The sequence below is a fragment of the Amblyraja radiata genome, chromosome 24 (assembly GCF_010909765.2).
Source record: "Amblyraja radiata isolate CabotCenter1 chromosome 24, sAmbRad1.1.pri, whole genome shotgun sequence".
Taxonomy (NCBI): domain Eukaryota; kingdom Metazoa; phylum Chordata; class Chondrichthyes; order Rajiformes; family Rajidae; genus Amblyraja; species Amblyraja radiata.
The window spans coordinates 33663173-33683595 of NC_045979.1; the positions used below are offsets into that span (position 1 = coordinate 33663173).

The 20423-nt window shown below is 49.1% G+C and overlaps 1 protein-coding gene across 1 annotated transcript in view; it reads right to left on the bottom strand.

Annotated features, from left to right (window-relative positions):
* Nucleotides 1–20423, bottom strand: part of LOC116986999 (polymeric immunoglobulin receptor-like) — a 75000-nt gene that overhangs the window by 7375 nt on the left and 47202 nt on the right. The window contains exons 4-7 of the mRNA XM_033042882.1: nucleotides 17457–17771; nucleotides 15493–15813; nucleotides 13920–14237; nucleotides 11306–11626 (exon numbers count right to left, since the gene is read on the bottom strand). Coding sequence (XP_032898773.1) covers nucleotides 11306–11626; nucleotides 13920–14237; nucleotides 15493–15813; nucleotides 17457–17771 — 1275 coding nt within the window. The remainder of the gene's footprint in view (nucleotides 1–11305; nucleotides 11627–13919; nucleotides 14238–15492; nucleotides 15814–17456; nucleotides 17772–20423) is intronic.

The following is a 20423-nucleotide window of genomic DNA, read 5'->3' on the forward strand; positions in this document are numbered from 1 at the left end:
CCCTGCTTTGTAGTAGCTATAGACCAATTTCACTCCTGAATGTGGACCTCAAAATCCTCTCTAAAGCGCTTGCGCTCCGTCTTCAACGAGTGATGCCTTCTATTATCTCGTTAGACCATACCAGGGTTCATACCAGTCCCACAATACTAGGCGTCTCCTTAACATCATCCATTCACCGAGTAGTGAGACCCCGGAGATAGTGGTCTCCCTCGACGCCGAAAAAGCTTTCGACAGGGTCGAGTGGAGGTACCTATATGAGGCGATGGACAGGTTTGGCCTCAGTAACAGTTTTATTCTTTGGGTCAGTCTATTATACTCGTCCCCGGTGGCCTCAGTACAAACAAACGGCACACTGTCGCCCCACTTCCCCGTTCAGAGAGGTACCAGACAGGGTTGCCCGTTATCACCACTCCTGTTTGCTGTCGCGATAGAACCCTTGGCGGTCTGGTTACGCTCAGAGAAGGGTTTTAAAGGTATTACACGGTTCGACACAACTCATAAAGTCTCATTGTATGCGGTTGACCTACTCCTGTACACCTCGAACCCAGTCAGCTCTCTCCCTGTGATTACGAATATTTTAGAACGGTTTGGTGCGTATTCTGGTTATAAACTTAACTACCAAAAGAGTGAGCTATTACCGATTAACTCATTGGCTAAGCAGCTCCCTCGTTCTTTAACCTCATTCAAATGGGCAGAGGACGGGTTTCGCTACATCGGCGTCTTTATCACAACACCCTTATCTGATATGTTCCGCACAAACTTTCTGCCTCTGGTTGAGAAAGCTGAAAGAGATTTTGACCGCTGGTCAGTTTTACAGCTGTCCCTCGCGGGCCGGATAAATCTGGTCAAGATGGTCGTCCTACCCAAATTCCTGTATCTTTTCCAGCACGTCCCTATACTTATCACTAAATCTTTTTTTGATAAATTAGAAAGGACAATATCTAAATTTTTATGGGGTAGCAAACCGGCTAGAATCCGAAAGGCGATACTGCAGTCTCCTAAGAGTGACGGCGGTTTGGCACTTCCTGACTTTAGGCGATGCTATTGGGCAGCTAACTTGCAAAAACTCCTGTATTGGATGAATGATGATTGCGACCACCTACCGACTTGGGTACACATGGAAAAGGCGAGTTCACATCTCCCGTTGCGGTCTGTCCTATGCTCCCAACTCCCCATTCCTATAACATCTGTGGGTGCAGGCCCAATTGCGTCCCTCTCGCTCAAGATATGGAGTCAACTCAGGAAAAACTTCGGTTTACAAGGCCCTTCCATCTTGACCCCACTGCTTAAAAACCACATCTTTAAACCTTCAAGTACAGACCACGCATTCAAAACCTGGCATAACAACGGTATCAGTAGTATCAAAAACCTATACAAGGATGGCATCTTTTCGTCTTTTGCGGAGCTCTCGTCCAACTATAGCCTCCCAAACTCCCACCGTTTTCGTTTTTTCCAGATTAGGGATTTTGTGAAGAAGACATTCCCCCATTTCCCAAATCGCCCCCCTGAAACCCTGACCGATATCATCTTAGCTTTAGATCCCAATCGGAAGAAATGCATCTCTGTTTTGTATAACTTGTTAGGGTCGGTTATATTGAAACCTCATACCTCATTAACAGCTGCGTGGGAGGGTGAGCTGAATACGAAACTAACAGACCTGCAATGGGACTCTGCCTTGGATTTGATCCATTCTTCAACCATATGTGCCCGTCATGGCCTAATCCAATGCAAAGTCCTTCACAAAATTCACTACACAAATGCAAGATTATCTACAATTTACCCCGCTGTTAGGGACACATGCAACAGATGTAATCAATCTCCTGCCATCCATAGCCATATGTTTTGGTCTTGCCCTAAGCTAGCAGCCTTTTGGAGGAGTGCTTTCGACTTGATAAGCAGAGCCTACGGCCAGACTATTCCTCCAAACCCACTGTCAGCCATTTACCGTACCCCTCCCAACACCAACCTCTCTGTTGCGGTGAAACGGGTCCTAGCTTTTACAACCTTGTTAGCCCGGAGACTGATCTTGCTTAACTGGAGGCTCACCTGCCCCCCGACACACGCCCGCTGGATTAAGGAGGTGCTTTACAATTTAAAGTTTGAAAAACTTAGGTTCTCCCTCAAAGGCTCTACAAAGACATTCCTAGATATATGGAACCCTTTCTTGGAACTTGTTAACTCTCTTAACTTGACCCCGGACTCGGAAGAGGACTGGGTGTTCTCCACCATTGTGCTGCTCTACTGCAGCTGCTCTCCCCTTAACCCCCCCCCCCCCTCCCCACACTTATTTATTTAATTACTTACTTATTTACTGTTATTAGTGACCCCTTTTAAAAAAAAATCTTTATTCTCATCTTTTATTTATTTATTTATCTATTTATTTTATATATATATATTTATTTATTTATATATTTTCAAATATTTTTTTTTTCTTTTTCTTTTTTAGCACTTTTTGTTTCGTTTATCTTACCATATTTGGGTGTATGTGTATGTATGTGAGTGTTGTTTGTCCCCGTTTGGTTCTGACCTGATTCGGGTGGGTTGAAGGTGGGTATGGGTAAGGGCTTTGAGGGTCGCTTAGATACTGTTGCACAATTATGCCTTGACTGTCACTGTTTGTTATCATTGTATGTATGCCAATTGCTGTGAAATTCAAATAAAAAGATTTAAATCAAATAATTTATTCAATTATTAAAAATAATATTCACAATACATTAAAACAAGAACCCAGCACCATAATACAAGACAAACAAATATACTAAATAATCTACTATACAACTATGTTACAATACTTGTCAAGGATGTATTCAACCCCAGGTGGTGCCCAGATGTCCCGGAAATCCCCCAGGTGCCCGTGGACAGCGCCTGGTCATTCTCTAATCCCACCCGGACGCGGAAAGCCGACCCGTGTTTAGACATTCACCGCCGCCAATGCCTTTACAACGACCTGACTGAGGACAGAGGGCGGACGAGTTACAATAAAGCGGGTCCATTACCGGAGAGCGTTACTAGCGTGACAACGCACACCGCCAGATTCGGGGAAAGTTTCTTCCCAGCTATTATAAGACATCGGAATCATCCTCCCATAACCAGAGAGCAGTGTTGAACTATCTACCTCTTTGGTGACCCTCGGGCTACCCTTGATCGGACTTTGCTGACCTTACCTTACACTAAACGCTATTTCCCATTCATGTATCTATGCGCTGTAAGAGGATCGATTGTAATCATGTATCTGGCAGGTTAGCACGCAACAAAAAGCTTTTCTCTGTAACTCGGTACACGTGACAATAAACTGAACTTGGATTTCAGCACGACTGGGCCGCAGATCCGAGAGCGGATGGAGAGAGAGTTGGGGGTGTGTGGATAGAGCGAGGACAGTGGTTCAGTCTCAGACTCCGGGGAATTGTTGGGTTTACGACAGAGTTGAGTTGGACAAATGCAGGGAATATTTGAACTGACACAATGAGTCCACAATCGTGACTTCCACCTCAGTTGAAAACACATTTTGTTTAGTAGAATTAACTTCCTGGTGATGTTGGTACCTTTATCCTTCGGTCCAGGTGTCCAGGAGTATCTGCTCCAAATTAATTTGCTATTTTATGCCTATAAACTATCATCAGGATGCAATTAGACCACGTGTTAACGGTGGTTAAACTACGAAAATTGTCTAGATATTCAAATGTGATTTCAGATCCATCACCACAATGCACTGAGTTCCATCTCCCCCATTACATGTCTACACACACTTAACCATCTGTGCTGTAGAAAGGGTGCACGGGACCCCAATTAACATTGATCATTGGAATATCAGGATCTGGCTTTCACTCACCCGGCAGCGAGGAGATGAGAAGAATTGGAATCCACATTGTTTTATCCACAGTGACAAGGGCAGCACTTTTCTGTCTGTCGCTCAGCTCTGAGCTCTCAGATACAACCGCATCTCTCAAATAGCAATGACTTAGAAGGGAACAGGACGTCAGATCGTGAACCACAGCGAGCCAGCAGCAGCTCGACACGATGTAGTGTGAAAGGCTCAGGGTTATATTTAGCAAATGGTTGGGTCAGATGATCACAGAGTCATACGTCACGGAAACAGGCCCAACTCCCCAACGCCTGAGACCAATGTGCTCCTCTAAGTTAGTCAAATTTGCCCACGCTCGACCCATATGTCCCCAAACCTTCCCTATCCATGGACCCGTCCAAGTACCCGTTACATGTTGTTATTGCAGCTGCTTCAGCCACTTCGTCAAGTATGATGTAACCGCGAGGATGGAGCGGCGGTTATTTCTGTACTCAGAGTCTGTTAACACTGAACAGTGGTGGAAATATTGACAGACAAAAAAATGCAGGAGCAACTCTGCGGGCCAGGCAGCACCTCTGGAGAAAATGGATAGATGACGTTTCGGGTCGGGACCCTTCATGTAAACAATGATACGTTGCATAAAATATGACATTTAGAAGAGTAAACACGTCTAAGATGTATACACTTCCGGATCATTCCCTCTTGATGATTTTGTAAATGGACCGGCAGATCAAAAATATAATAATTGGAACTTTTGTTTTCACATATTGCTGAAGTGATACACTTGGTGAAGTTAAAGCAAGGTAGAATATGCACGGTGAATTGAATTGTTAACTTGTCTTCTTCACAAGTGCTAATAAATTATCAGAGTTGTGGTCATGTACATTCCATTGGTTGATTTTGTACATCTGCTTGCATCGATTTCATTCTGCAGGAAACTAGTTGCATTATAATATAACCTAATATCTGCTGCGGGCTATCGTTCTGGTTGTGTTACTTTCAGGGGAACAGTACAGTTTATTCGGGTTGTGTACGTCAGTGGCATTGTTGTGTATCACGTGGCATCGGTGTACCACACTGATGTGTCCGCCACTGATGTTAGCTGAGCGCTGGCGACCCTCAGTAAATGATCTTCTGTTCGGAGCTATTTCCTGTTTACTTGCCCAACTAAAAACACTGCAGAGGGGAACCGACGATGCAGCAGAACAATTTAATCCTGCCTTCATTCGCCATTGACCCATGACTTCTGCAAACACTGCTCAGCAAACAGTGTTACACTGAACTGCTCGCAAGATGCGGTTCAGAGGTACGAATCTACACACTATTGTTTCAGCAGCGCGAGCAAAGTGTCAGCACTGCAGAACAATTCAGTGTAAAGGGAGAAGTGACTGTTTGATCATATTAGATTAAAGTACATTGCAAGTCAGCACCCACCGCTAAACACAACAGTGGCATCGAGCCGAAATGTCACCCGTTCTTTCCCTCGAGTGATGCCGCCCTTCCCGCGGAGTTGCTCCAGTATTTTGTGTCTATCTGTGGCATCTCAGACCATTTATCTCTCATTACCTGAGAGGCACTTTGGGATGTCCTGCAGTGGGGAAATGATCCAACTCAAGATCATTCCTCCCATTAGACCATTAACAAGCTCAAGTTGAACGGGCCAGGCAGCATCAATGTGACCACAGAATCTGCAAGTATCTGTGGCTATTCAGCACCCCTCTGATATCCCTGACCTGGGGGTTTGTGAGTTCAAAGCAGTCTCTGGTCTCATTTCCGCGTCTCCCCGCTTACTGTGTGGAGAATATTTATCTTTGTCAGTGGGACATTTTACCCAAAGCAATCTTTGAATCTTTCCGTACTTTATGGCGGTTACTCTGTGATTGCAGGTCACCATTTTGTATCCGCAAACAGCATCCTTCATAGTTCTTTCATGGGCGGGGTTACAGTCACGAGTCAGACTGAGGAAAGCAACACAATGTATTTGCAGTTTCACACCCCGCGCTTTGCAAGCTGCAACTCACCAATTTTGTTCTGCACAATAATAGACTTTCCTCTAGTTTAGTTTAGTTTAGTTTGGAGATACAGCGAGGAAAAAGGCCCTTTGGCCCACCGAGTCCACACTGACCAGCAATCCCGGCACATTACACTAACCCACACACACTGGGGACGATTTACATTTATAGCAAGCCAATTAACCAACCGACATGTACGTCCTTGGAGATTTCGGAGAAAACACGATGTTATGGGGAGAACGTACAAACTCCGCACAGACAGGTCCCGCAGTCGGGATCGGACCCGGGTCTTCGGCGCTGCAAGCGTTGTAAGGCAGCATCTCTACCGTTGCGCCACAGTGGCCATTATTTGTAGTCCTTTTAATCCTTTGCACGGTGGACAAATGAACAACTCGTTGCAGTATTACAATGTTTATCAATATTACGGCACTCAAAAGACGCGAACGTGGGGTGGTATAGAACTCGCGTGAAAGGGTTGATTACTGGTTGACGTGGACTCTGTGGGCCAAATGGTCTGTATCCATGCTGTATCTTTCAATCACTTAATCCGAAAAAAAAATGTTGTACAATATGCTGCGTAACTCAGCGGGACAGGTAGCATATCTGGATGAAAGGAATGGGTGACGTTTCGGGTCGAGACCCTTCAGATTAAAGTCAGGGGAGAGGGATTAGGATTGGTAAAGTGTTAAAACGGGACAAAGGGTATACTGATCAAAGGAAAATGTAGAATAGGTCATTAGGCTGGGAGAAGGTAACAACAAAGTAATTAGAGATAAAATGTAGTCGGAGACTGTTCGGATAACTGGGAAGGTGGTGGGGGGGTGGGGGTGGGGGTGGGGGGGGGGGGGGGGTTGGATTGAGAGGGAATGCAAGGGTTACTTGAAGTTAGAGAAGTTAACGTTCACACCGCGGGGGTGTAACCAGCCCAAGCGAAATATGAGGTGCAGTTCCTCCAATTTGTGCGGCAATTTACTCTGACAATGGAGGATGCCCAGGACAGGAATGTCAGTGTGGGAATGGGAGGGGGGAGTTAACGTGGTTAGCGACCGGGATATCAGGTAGGGGGCGGACTGAGCGGAGGAGTTCAGCAAAACGATCGCCGAGAAACGAGAACAAGCGCAGGCTCAGCAATCGTTTCGCTGAACACTGCCGCTCAACCCGCCTGAGTTACCCCAGCAATTTATGTGTATCTTCAGTTTAAACCAGCATCTGCAGTCCCTTCCTACCTAAAAATTAGTTGCAGATCGGAAATGAAATCCGCAGATGTTGGATGTGCTTAGCGCCTCAGTCAGCGTCTGTGCAGAGAAAAATAAGGCTAATAGTCAGAACAATGACGTTGCAAAATTTTGGTCTGATGGGATAGCATAGTCTGAATGATTAATTGAATGTCTTCCCTAAACGCCTTTAATGTTTGGCAACAAGATGAATATCCAGCAGTCTAATCAAAACAAATTAGACAAACCGTTTATTGACAACAACCATTTATTAAGAAGCATTCTGTTGCATTATTATTCATTAATCTGTGAAAAAAAAATCCAGGAAATTGTATGCATATAATATAGTTTAACAGAGTATAAAACTCTGATGCAGCAGAATCCTCGCAAAGGTTAAAACAATAGTTCGAAACTGACGAAAGAAACCTTGGAAGAGGTGGCAAAAATTAAGATGGTGCAAGCTAGGAGTCTTCATTGTAATTCGTGGGTCGAGTGGCGAGGTTCTGAGTCATCGCGTCTCTGCAAAAGACAATGTGAAGTCATCAGACAGACTGACAGTGGGAACCTCGCTTTATTTGTCCCGACCACTCCCAACACATTGCTGTCTGCAAAATGCTAATCCACGAATTAGCTAATCCACTGCCAACGAACCCACACCGGGGACAGAAATCCACCCTGCACGTGTACAACCTGACAGAAACTCGTGATATCATCTACATAGACATTTGGTTTAACTTCAGGATATGAAAACGTGCACGATTTTTATTTCTATCGATGGACAGGATATATGAAAGCATTAATGGAAACCGTTTGGTACACTCGGCGAAGAGAAGGGACTGCTTTGGTCGAATCCCTTCTGGTGAATCTAAGGATTTCATTGCTACAGGAGGCTGTGGAGGCTAAGTTAATTCACACCGGAGATGCTGCCTGTCCCGCTAAACTACTCCAGAATTTTTGTATCTGTCTAAATCAATTGATATTTTTAAGGCGGAGATTTTCATTTTCTTGATATATAAGGATGTCAATGGTTATGGGGAGAAGGCAGGTGAATGGGATCGAGTGAAGGATAGATACGCCGTGATTGAGGACCGATTAGATATGATGAGCTGAATGGCCTAATTCTGCTCCTATAATTTATGAACATGATGACAATAAAACCTACCTTAGAGCCTCTTGTGAGCACCGCGGTTGAGATACTCCAGATCACAAGCAGGAGAAAGAACATCCAGCGCCCCACTTTCCATGAGATGTAACTGGGCAAAGTGCAAGAAATACGGAGTCAATGGGAGGAAACGAGACGGTTAATCTTTGAAGCATTTACCTGTTATTTGCTTCATAATCTTGGTGAAGTGGAGCGGGGCGAAGCGGCAGCGTCAGTGGAGACCATCTTTGTAAAATAACGGGTGTTGGACTGGGGGGAGGTGGGGGGGGGGGGGGGGGGGGGGGGGACAACATATGATCACCAATTGTTGACGTCATTGTTGGGGCATGGCTACAAGACTGGGAATGAGAGACTACGCGGTTAAATGGATTCAGAGAAGACAGATAAATAAGTCATGAGATGGGGCAGTGAATACAAAACAGATGGACGCAAAATGTTGGAGAAACACAGCGGGAGAGGCAGCATCTCTCAGGAGAGAAGGAATACGTGAAGTTCCGGGTCGAGACCCTTCTTCAGACTGATAGTCACGGGAGAGGGAAACTGGGGATGTGGAAGGATACAAAGAAAAGTGTAATACTTTGGTAGAAAGAAAATGCAGCTGCAAGGAATATTATTTAAAAATCCATTTAGATAGACAGGAATAATAAAAACGGATCAATTCCAATGGTGGAAGGGAGATGGGGCAATAAAAATGGAAACAGATGAGGCCAATTCATAAAATAAATTTAAAAATAATTATGCTTAATCTCACACCCTGGATACTTCGTGGATCAACGCGGTAGGTGTGTGGATGGAGGAATTGTGTTCGAAAAATCGGTTAAAGGTTCGCTCATAACGGCATGGCTTTCATGAACATTTGCTAACGCAAGTATAACACAAGAGTGTGATAGAAAGTCAGATATATTTCAATTGTGATAAGATAAACAAAAAAATGTTCCCACATTCATGACTATATTATGATTGAATATTTAATGGTTTCAAGTATCAACGAGTAAGAGAGAGTCAGTTAACTCATTTTGCTTTATTCGGATGAGGTGAGTGATGGAGCAGTCATGTTGAATACTGCAGGGAGCGCTCTCTGAAAAGCATCAAATGGAGGAACTTGTTCTTATCATCCAAGCATGTACACAACACAATGAGATGTAAACCAGTGCGATTCCCCTTCTGATGAGTTAACTAATAACTGGTTTGTAAGTTATATTTATTTTATTAAAGAATATTTAATAGATACGTTTATATTTGGTGTCAGGCTTGAACCATGTACAACAATTGGTTATGCTTCGTGACATTTAGGTTCATTGGATCAAAGACCCATAGAGAAACACAGTATAGAAACAGGCCGTTTCCGTCAACTGCATTCACATGATTCCTGTGTCAATCTTATATTTATTTCCCCCACTTGCTCATCAACTACCACCCCCACCCCCACCCCACCCATTCTTCACAGATTCAGCCACTCTCATGTACACATGGGGCAATTTACAACTGGCTCATCTTTGGGAGCTGGGAGGAAACTGGAGCACTTGAATGAAACCAACACAATTAAAGGCAAAACATGCAGACCACGCACTGACAGCTCCTAATGAACCAATGTCGTGGCGTTGTGAGACTGTGGCTTTACATGGCTTTGCCACTGTGCATTGAGATCAACACTCTCACGCATTTAATGCCAGTGAAAGGAAGGCACAACTTTCTCCCAATTAAAGCATTCCCCAATCAAAACACCAGCAATTAGTACATTGTAACTTTCATTGGAAACAGAGCATTTTACCTTGCAGAGTAATTGGATGGTATCGAATTTTCACAGTAATATTCAAGACCTGTTGGAACAAGGAAATAAAAGTCAGTTTCACTGCTTTTCACTTGCAGTTTAACAAGTAGCTATGATTTTCCGATGCAAGGAGTTGATAGGCTTAACAGACAGGATAATGCTTCTTCAGTGTGATTTGCAGCAAATGGGAGATGTTATCATGACAAGCAGGCGTGCTGGTAACAACTCTGGCTCCAGGTGTAGATGGCACGGTGGCGCAGCGGTAGAGTAGTTGCTGCCTTACAGCCAGAGGCACGGATTCGATCCTGACCACGGATGCTGTCTGCACGGAATTTGTACATCCTCCCTGTGACCGCGTGGGGTTTCTACAAGTGCTCCAGTTTCCCCACAGTCTGAACTCTTGCAAGTTTGTTGGTTAATTGGCTTCTGTAAATTGTCCCCATGGAACTAGTGTACTGGTGATTACTGGACGTTGTGTACTCAGTGGGCCGAAGAACCGGCTTCCACGATGTATCCACAAACTAATCAAAAGGGTCCAATTTCACTTGAGAGGAGTATTGCTTGGGATGAAACATTACAGTGATGGTGAGGGGTTGGATAGAGGGTTTTATAAAATTCCATGCAGAACAGGTGAGGAAGGGGGGACCTATTACAGGTGTGCAAAACTATGAGCAGCATAGACAGGGTATTTTTGGAACATTTTACATGACAGATATGTGTAAAAGTGGAGAACATATGGTTAGGTTAAGGAGCAGGATGTTTGAAGGGTATAAATAAATATTTTTAAACCGAGAAGATAGAGGTACCTGAATTGCCTCAATGGACGCGGTGCTGGTAAGTGGGATGAGTATTGATATTACTGAATGGTCAACATTAACACAGTGGCCCAAATGTGATACCGTCGTCTAGGAGTTAACTGTGGCCACATTTACTGATGATTTCTGATCCCTTCACATATTTGAGTGTCGGTCATGTGGAGATGATGGAAAGTGAAAATGCTTGGACTGATGTCACTGCAAACCTAGTTTAAAGCTGTGTAAACATAAGAGGCAGTTCTAGCCGGGAAGCTGGCCTACACCAGCACTGGAAAATCTATTTCTGGAGCCCAGCAACCAAGTATTGACAAATGGGCCATAATTCCATTATTTTAATCTTGATAAGTTAATTATATAACGTGCATGGATTTCAGGGTGTCGGGGGTTATGGGGAGAAGGCAGGAGAATGGGGTGAAGAGGGGAAGATGATCAGCCATGATTGAATGGTCTATTTCTGCTTCTATCGTGTGGTCTTATGAACCACCCCACCGCACTTCCCCTTCTTCTCCTCATTCCCTCCACAACTTACCAGTGCCGTTGATTTTCACCAGCAAACTGCAGGGCACGTCACTGCTGGAGATGGACACGTTGACCATTTCACTGGATTTGGATCCACGTTGATTTGAGGCTGTGCAATAATATTGATGGTGCTGGTGTTTGAAGGATTGACAATGTAGCTCCAGGGTATTGTTGTCTGAGATCTTTGAATCCCCAGATGGGGTCTTTTCATACCAGCTGTAGTTAATGGGAAGGGATCCCCGGACCGATTCACAGGGCACTGTCACCGAGCCCCCGAGACAAGAGACATTGGCTGGTGACAGAAACCCAAGCACAGGAACAGACACGGGTTCTGTGGGAAAGGAGCAAACAGTCAGACACTGAGTGAACATATGAAAATCAAACACTCGCCAATATCCACCATCTCTGTATCTTCGCTAGAGCCGCCAGGTTGGAATCTGACCCATCCATCTACATGCCCATCCACACTAGTTCCATCTGCCCTTGCTTAGCCCATAAGCCTCCAAACGCAAGAGACTGTGCATTTACTCGATCTATTCGTCGCATGATTTTGTAGCTGCCATAAGATCATCCCTCATCCTCCTGCTCTCCCAGAAATAATGTCCTAGTCTGCTCAATCCCTCCCTGGAGTTCAGGCACTCAAGTCATGGCAGCATCCTTGTAAATCTTCTCTGCACCCAATCTTACTTGATAGCATCTTTCCTATAACATGGTGATGAATACTGACCACAGAGCAGACATATCATCAGACAATCTTCGATTCTCTTTTCCATTTCAGGAATTGCCAGCAGGAAAAATGGAGCATTGTTTATATAACTGTCGGACTCATCCCATCTACATAGATTCGTAGAGTCATACAGTAGAAACAGGCCCTTCGGCCTAACTTGCCCGCGCTGACCAACACGCCCAATCTACACTAGTTCCACCTGTCCTTTCTTGGCCCCTAACCCTCTAAACATATCCTATTCATGTAACTGTCCAATATTTTCTGAAATGTTACGATAGTACCTGCCATAACTACTTCCGTCGGCATTTCGTTTCATGGACCTACCAACCTTTGTGTAAACACGTTACTCGCCAGGTTCCTGTTAAATCATTCCCCCCTGATATTAAAACTATGTCCTCCGGTTCTCGATTCCCCTACACTGGGCAAAAGACTGTGTATTTACTCGATCTATTCCTCGCGAGATTTTTGTGATTTAAATTTTTTTTTAATAAATATTTTTATTAGAAGCAACGTGCAGTAGTATAAACCCTGTTTTACATGTTACATTTCGTGTACAACTTCTTGTTTTTAATTTATTAATAGAAAAGTAACAGAAGCAAAAAAGAGAAGGAGAGAGAAAGTTAAGTAAAGTAAAGTTAGCGAAGGAATAGATAGAAAGAACCCGTAAAGATATAAAGCCGTAAAAAAAAACGTGAACCCCCCCGGAAAATAAATAAATTGATTAATAAAAATAAATAAAAAATAAAGAATAAAATAAAATAATAAGAAAACAAAACAGAAAAAGAATAAAAGGGAGAAGGGATATGCCTGCTTCATGTCTTTCCACACCCCTCACCCAGTTCTGAAACAGTTAATTTCCAGGGTTAAGTTGCACCATATACTTGGAATGTCGATAAAAGGAGACCAAATCTTTAGGAATTGGTCTGCTTTACATGCTAGGACGAATCTTATATCTTCGAGGTGTAACATTTCAGACATGCTTGAAATCCACATTTTAAGCGTGGGGGTGGGTTCGTTGTTCGAGAATTTGAGTATACGTTTTTTTGCTGTTATCAAGCCATGGTTAAGGAGATAATTTTGGACCGAAATCAGCTTTTCAGCCGGCTTCCATTGTTCCAAAAAAATCAATTCTGTGTTGGGGTCCAATTTTATTTTAAACTCGCATGATTTTTGACCTGCAATAAAATCACCCCTCATCTTCCTGCGCTCCAAGAAATAAAGCCCTAATCTGCTCAACCCCTCCCTGTATGTCAGGCCCTCAAGTCATCGCATCATCCTTGTAAACCTTCTCTGCTCCTTCTCCTCGCAATCCATTTACCAGATTTGAACATCTCTGTGTCTCTCCATCCTCCCAGCTGCCAGAACTACCATGTCTGCCACTGTACCAGTACACAGCAGCACTATCTCTCTTTGTTTTACAATTCCAGCATCTGCAGTTATTCTTCTTTTAATCTGAAACTCTGCCACAATTCTACCATTTTATTTGTGTTAATCTGAACATTCAAACAGCTCATTAGTGCAACAGTATCATTATCAACAACTTTTTAATTTCCTTGCATAAAATAGTTGATAGTGATACTGTTGCACTAATGAGGTGTGTGAATGGCGGTATTATAGAATTGTGTGTAGGGAGCGAATGGGAAAGTGGAATAACATAGAACTAGTGTGACCGGTGATCGCTAGTTGGTGAGGACTCGGTGGGCCGAAGGATCCGTTTCCATGTTACATTTGTAAACTACAACTAAACATCCGGTGACATTTTTCTGTAAACTCTACAAACCTTTCACATCTTTTGTTTTATAAAGCGGCGACCAGAACTGTGCACCAGACTCCCACCTAACAAATATTTTGTCCGTTGCCAAAGTGGAGACATCAAGTCACTCATTGAGAAACCTACCTTCAGATACTTGGAGATGTACTTTAAATGTTGGTTCGCCAGGTGTAGTAATTCCACACCTGTACCATCCTGTATCTCCAGAGTGAAGATCCTCCACAGTCACAGTAAATATTCCTCGTGCCGGGTTATCTGTGATTGACACTCTTCCGCTCTGTCCCTGTTCCCCATTTGTTTCCACTACATGTGTACACTGGCGACTTGTCTCACGGCACCAGTATTTTGTGTGTGAGCGGTACACTGCTGCATAGTGACAACCGATTGTGATCGCTCTTCCCACAACCCCGCGTACTTCGCTCTCTGCCCACAGTGCACCTGAAACTGAAGGTAAAATCTTTCATACATTGAAGAGCAATATTAGCCTTTCACAAACATATACATTATAGTATGCGTCAATGTGTACAGGGGAGTCCGCGCAATGATTTTCTTAACTGTTGAATTCCACCTAGATTGCGATGAGAGACAGATACTGTACACTGTCCCTCACCACCTGCACAGGTCGTTCAAAAGCGCTTCCCAGCCAATGTGGGTGTGAATGGTGAAGAATGATGCATTGAACACTGAGCCTGTTGCAATTGGAAGGCGCTGTCTCGAGAGTCTTGGTGAGTTGCTGCAGTCCATCGTGCAGTTGGTGCAAACTGCTGCTGCTCTGCATCAGCGGGGGAGGTTGAGGATGGGGTGTCTATCAAGTGCGATTCTGGATCATGACAGACCAAGCACAAGTGTTCAGCGAAATTGTAGCCGAGGCCAGTGCTTCTTAAACTGGTGAATTGTTCACGCAAGTGTGAATGCAATTATTTTGGGGTGAATTAGTTAATTTATGTTTTTTGCTCATGTGACAAAATTAATTATATATAAAATTATGCACAAGGGAAAATAAGATGATAATAACCAAAAAAAAACATAAGAACATTTAGTTGAGGGGGAATTACATCTTGTAATAAAGACTCAAGTGTGAATGACACTGAAATAGTTTAAGAAGAACTGCCATTCCATAAACTTGGTCACTCTGATTTACACTCTATTCTGTACTTCCAATCTGAACGTCTCCACACCTACCGGGAAGTTCTTTTCAAAATTCTCTTTGACAAAATTAAGGGTTATACTTGATGGAGTGACGGCCAAGTAGATTCCAGTTTAATTTTGTGAGATTACTGGAGTTTTACTCAAATTAACAGTTAACATCATGAATATAATCATGAAATTGTACACCCTTCATTGGAAATGATGGCGGATCAAAACAGAATGAATTTGGTGCGTTCTCCGACTCAAAGTGAGTGTGAGACCTTAAGTGGCAGCCAGAAAAAATATTTTTAAGTTGGAAGGCCGAAATTTGATGGAATGCACTAAACACGTTGTGATAAGTGCATGTTTGTCTCTCCTTTGCTGAAATTGCTCAACACATCCCAGGTGGAAGCAACAGGCAATTATTTGCCAGTCCCCCAAACAAACTCTCGCATTTTACACCACGAGCTCACGGTGGCTGAAATGATGCCGTCTGCAAATAACAAGAAATCCATGAACATCACCACAAGGCGAATAGCAGCAGGTTCAGGGACACGCGAAGAGCACTCACCTGCATTGTTGATTTCTGTCACATAACTGCACGTTCCTGCTCCTTTGAAGACTTTCACGTTGAGATTTTCACTGGATTTTGTCCCACGATTATTTGAGGCGGTGCAGTAATATTGACGGCGTTGACCTCCGAGGATTTCACAACTCAGATCCAGTTGATTGCCAGACACGGTAGTTGAAACCCAATGCTCGTTCTTCTCAAACCATGTGTAATGGATGGGAAGGGATCCACGGACAGACTCACACGACACTGACACTGAGCCTCCGAGACGTGAGGCATTTGCTGGTGACAGATATATGAGCACAGGAGCAGACACGGGTTCTGTGGGAATGGAGCAAACATTCAGTTACCCGTATGAAAAGTTAAAAACCTTGCTAAATCTCAGCAGCCCTTTATCTCAGCCCGAACCGTCCGTTTGATATCTCACCGGCTCACCTACATCTCTGTGAGTGTGCGAAGCCCAGAAACCGAAGAAGGTTAGAGTTATAGAGAACCGAAGGATGCCCATCACAACAGCTCATTCATGCCGACCAACATGTCTTTCTGGGCCATAGCCATATGTCCGCGTTTCTCATTTATCACTCGCAATGATCCCAATCTACGCAAATATCCAAAATGTATTTTAAATGCTGTTATTCTAACTGCCTCAACAACTTCCTCTGGCAGCAGGTTCCATATACATGTAACCCAATGTGTGGACAATGTTGTCCCTCAGAACAGAAGTTGGGATGTTATGTTTCAGTTGTACATATGTTGTTGAGGTAGAACTTGTGCGAATTGTGTTCAGCTTCGGCCACTCGCCTGTACAAAACATGCCATTACAGTAAGTGACACCTTGCTACCCCCCCCCCCCCTCTTTAAATAGTTCCCATTGCGTCCGTCCTCCACTTTTTGATTCCACACATCGTGGGAAAATGAACATGCTTCTCATGATTGATACATTTCTATAAGTTCCTCGCTCAATGTGCAGTGTCTACCATGTGGCCAGTGCTCTGTTTTTTGCTGTGGCCTGTTGGGGAGATGGCGCCCGCATAGCGGACAAAAACAGACTGGACAAGCTGATCAGGAAGGCCGGCTCAGTGGTCGGGGCTGAGCAACGAACGGTTCAGCAGGTGGCAGAGGCCAGAACTCTGAACAAACTGGGTTCAATAATGACCAACCCCACTCACCCACTCCATGCCCTGAAGGTGATCAAGAGCAGCATCTTCAGTCAGAATCTGATTGCACCAATGTGCAAAACTGAGAGACATAGGAAGTCTTGTATACCAGCTGCTATAAGGTTATATAATGCGCATAAATAACTGCACTATTTTTTTCATTCATTGTATTTTAACTTGTATTTTAACTTGTATTTTAACTTGTTAAGTATGGAAGCTATTTGACGAAATGTGTGGTGTTATGTCTGTCTTGAAGCTGTCGTGGCACTGTAATTTCCTGTAAAGGATTATTAAAGGTATAATCAATCAATCAATCAATCAATCATTTCCACACCAAGGAATGATGTCTGAGTTTGCCCTGCGTCAATCACAACCTGTCCAGGCAGCGTCGGACCAGGGGGCTGACCTGTCCCGGGTGGACTGAACGCAGTCTGTTGAGCTCCGGGGACTGATTCCCTGTTTATTATTCTCCGGGTATTCAGACCGCGAGCAACACTTATTTCTCATTGATCTCTCGGATTATTAGTTTGAGTCGGAATGCAAACCTCTGACAGGGTGACATTTCATACAGTTCAGAGGCAGGGAAATGTGTTGAGCATCCCACTTGAAGTGGGTGGCCGCTCAATGGGACAGAGCCCGCACTGGGTGAGAGCAACATTAGTGGGGTTTCCCGACCCCCGCCAGCTCCCCGCAGGTCTCTGCACTGCTGCGGAGCCTCGGGATATCGGTGCTGCCCTGACCCTTCCCGGAGAAAACATGCATCAGGCATTTCAGTGGAGACGTCAAGTCAATCGCTGCGAAACGTACCGTCAGATACTTGGAGATGTACGGAAAACATTGGATGGGCGGCAGATGTTCTAATTCCACAGATGTACCTTCCTGTATCTTCAGAGTGAAGATCTTCCACAGTCACAGTAAATATTCTTATTGCCGGTATATCTGTGATTGATACTCTTCCACTCCGTCCGTGTTGCCCATTTGTTTCCACCATATCTGTACATTGGCGGCTCCACCCACGGCACCAGTATTTTGTGTGTGAGCGGTACTCTGTTGCATAGTGACAATCGATTGTGATCGCTCTTCCCACAACTCCTGTTACATTCTTCTCCCCCCAAACAGCAGCTGAAATGGAGGGGAAAAACTTTTAGATGGAGAGCAAATGAACTGTTTAATGGAAATAGATACATTTCGAAGATTACATGAAAGAAAACATAAACGTTCCATGATGTGTCATATTGCTTCACGCCAATGTCTCCGGTCTGAAGTGCAGGCAGTGCTGTTATTGTACCAGTTGTGTCAGTGTTCTGTCCCCGGGTCAGTACAATTAGGGTTCACTTCCCACTCCAGATCCCAGAGCAGAAACTGGGCTGGAATCGCAATTCGGTACTGAGGGGGCGCGGCAGTGTTGCAGGAGCTACCTTTCAACAATCCCAGGCGGTGCCCGGCCTCTCACCCCACAGAAAGACCCAATTTGCTATTTCATTGGCGGTGCCGCCGGCTGCGCCGCCAACATGCTTCTCTCAACCGGCACTGGGCCGGACCCGTGTTTAGACATTCACCGCCGCCACTGCCTTTACAACGCCCTGACCGAGGACAGAGGACGGAGGGTAACAATAAATTGGGTCCGTTACTGGAGAGCGTTACAGTTTCTTCCCAGCTGGTATCAGGCATCCGAATCATCTATTTTATTCTATTCCCAATGACGCCGGATCGCCTTGGACAATTTAGCACGACTGGGCCGCGGATCCGAGAGAGGATGGCGAGATAGTTGAGAGTGGGTGAATAGAGCGAGGAAAGTGGTTCAGTCTCACTCAACACTTGTTTCTCACTGATCTGTCGGATTATTAGTTTGACTCGGAATGCAAACCTCTGACAGGGTGACATTTCATACAGTTCAGAGGAAGGGGAATGTGCTGAGCGTCCAACTTGAAGTGAAAGTGAAGTTAATTCCCCCCCCCCCCCCCCCCCCCCCCCCCCCCCCCCCCCCCCCCCCCCCCCCCCCCCCCCCCCCCCCCCCCCACCCCCCCCCCCCCCCCCCCCCCCCCCCCCCCCCCCCCCCCCACCCCCCCCCCCCACCCCCCCCCCCCCCCCCCCCCCCCCCCCCCCCCCCCCCCCCCCCCCCCCCCCCCCCCCCCCCCCCCCCCCCCCCCCCCCCCCCCCCCCCCCCCCCCCCCCCCCCCCCCCCCCCCCCCCCCCCCCCCCCCCCCCCCCCCCCCACCCCCCCCCCCCCCCCCCCCCACCCCCCCCCCCCCCCCCCCCCCCCCCCCCCCCCCCCCCCCCCCCCCCCCCACCCCCCCCCCCCCCCCCCCCCCCCCCCCCCCCCCCCCCCCCCCCCCCCCCCCCCCCCCCCCCACCCCCCCCCCCCCCCCCACCCCCCCCCCCCCCCCCCCCCACCCCCCCCCCCCCCCCCCCCCCCCCCCCCCCCCCCCCCACCCCCCCCCCCCCCCCCCCCCCCCACCCCCCCCCCCACCCCCCCCCCCCCCCCCCCCCCCCCCCCCCCCCCCCCCCCCCCCCCCCCACCCCCCCCCCCCCACCCCCCCCCACCCCCCCCCCCCCCCCCCCCCCCCCCCCCCCCCCCCCCCCCCCCCCCCCCCCCCCCCCCCCCCCCCCCCCCCCCACCCCCCCCCCCCCCCCCCCCCCCCCCCCCCCCCCCCCCCACCCCCCCCCCCCACCCCCCCCCCCCCCCCCCCCCCCCCCCCCCCCCCCCCCCCCCCCCCACCCCCCCCCCCCCCCCCCCCCCCCCCCCCCCCCCCCCACCCCCCCCCCCCCCCCCCCCCCCCCCCCCCCCCCCCCCCCCCCCCCCCCCCCCCCCCCCCCCCCCCCCCCCCCCACCCCCCCCCCCCCCCCCCCCCCCCCCCCCCCCCCCACCCCCCCCCCCCCCCCCCCCCCCCCCCCCCCCCCCCCCCCCCCCCCCCCCCCCCCCCCCCCCCCCCCCCCCCCACCCCCCCCCCCCCCCCCCCCCCCCCCCCCCCCCCCCCCCCCCCCCCCCCCCCCCCCCCCCCCCCCCCCCCCCCCCCCCCCCCCCCCCCCCCCCCCCCCCCCCCCCCCCCCCCCCCCCCCCCACCCCCCCCCCCCCCCCCCCCCCCCCCCCCCCCCCCCCCACCCCCCCCCCCCCCCCCCCCCACCCCCCCCCCCCCCCCCCCCCCCCCCCCCCCCCACCCCCCCCCCCCCCCCCCCCCCCCCCCCCCCCCCCCCCACCCCCCCCCCCCCCCCCCCCCCCCCCCCCCCCCCCCCCCCCCCCCCCCCCCACCCCCCCCCCCCCCCCCACCCCCCCCCCCCCCCCCCCCCCCCCCCCCCCCCCCCCCCCCCCCCCCCCCCCCCCCCCCCCCCCCCCCCCCCCCCCCCGCCCCCCCCCCCCCCACCCCCCCCCCCCCCCCCCCCCCCCCCACCCCCCCCCCCCCCCCCCCCCCCCCCCCCCCCCCCCCCCCCCCCCCCCCCCCCCCCCCCCCCCCCCCCCCCCCCCCCCCCCCCCCCCCCCCCCCCCCCCCCCCCCCCCCCCCCCCCCCCCCCCCCCCCCCCCCCCCCCCCCCCCCCCCCCCGCCCCCCACCCCCCCCCCCCCCCCCCCCCCCCCCCCCCCCCCCCCCCCCCCCCCCCCCCCCCCCCCCCCCCCCCCCCGCACCCCCCCCCCCCCCCCCCCCCCCCCCCCCCCCCCCCCCCACCCCCCCACCCCCCCCCCCACCCCCCCCCCCCACCCCCCCCCCCCCCCCCCCCCCCCCCCACCCCCACCCCCCCCCCCCCCCCCCCCCCCCCCCCCCCACCCCCCCCGGGTCTCC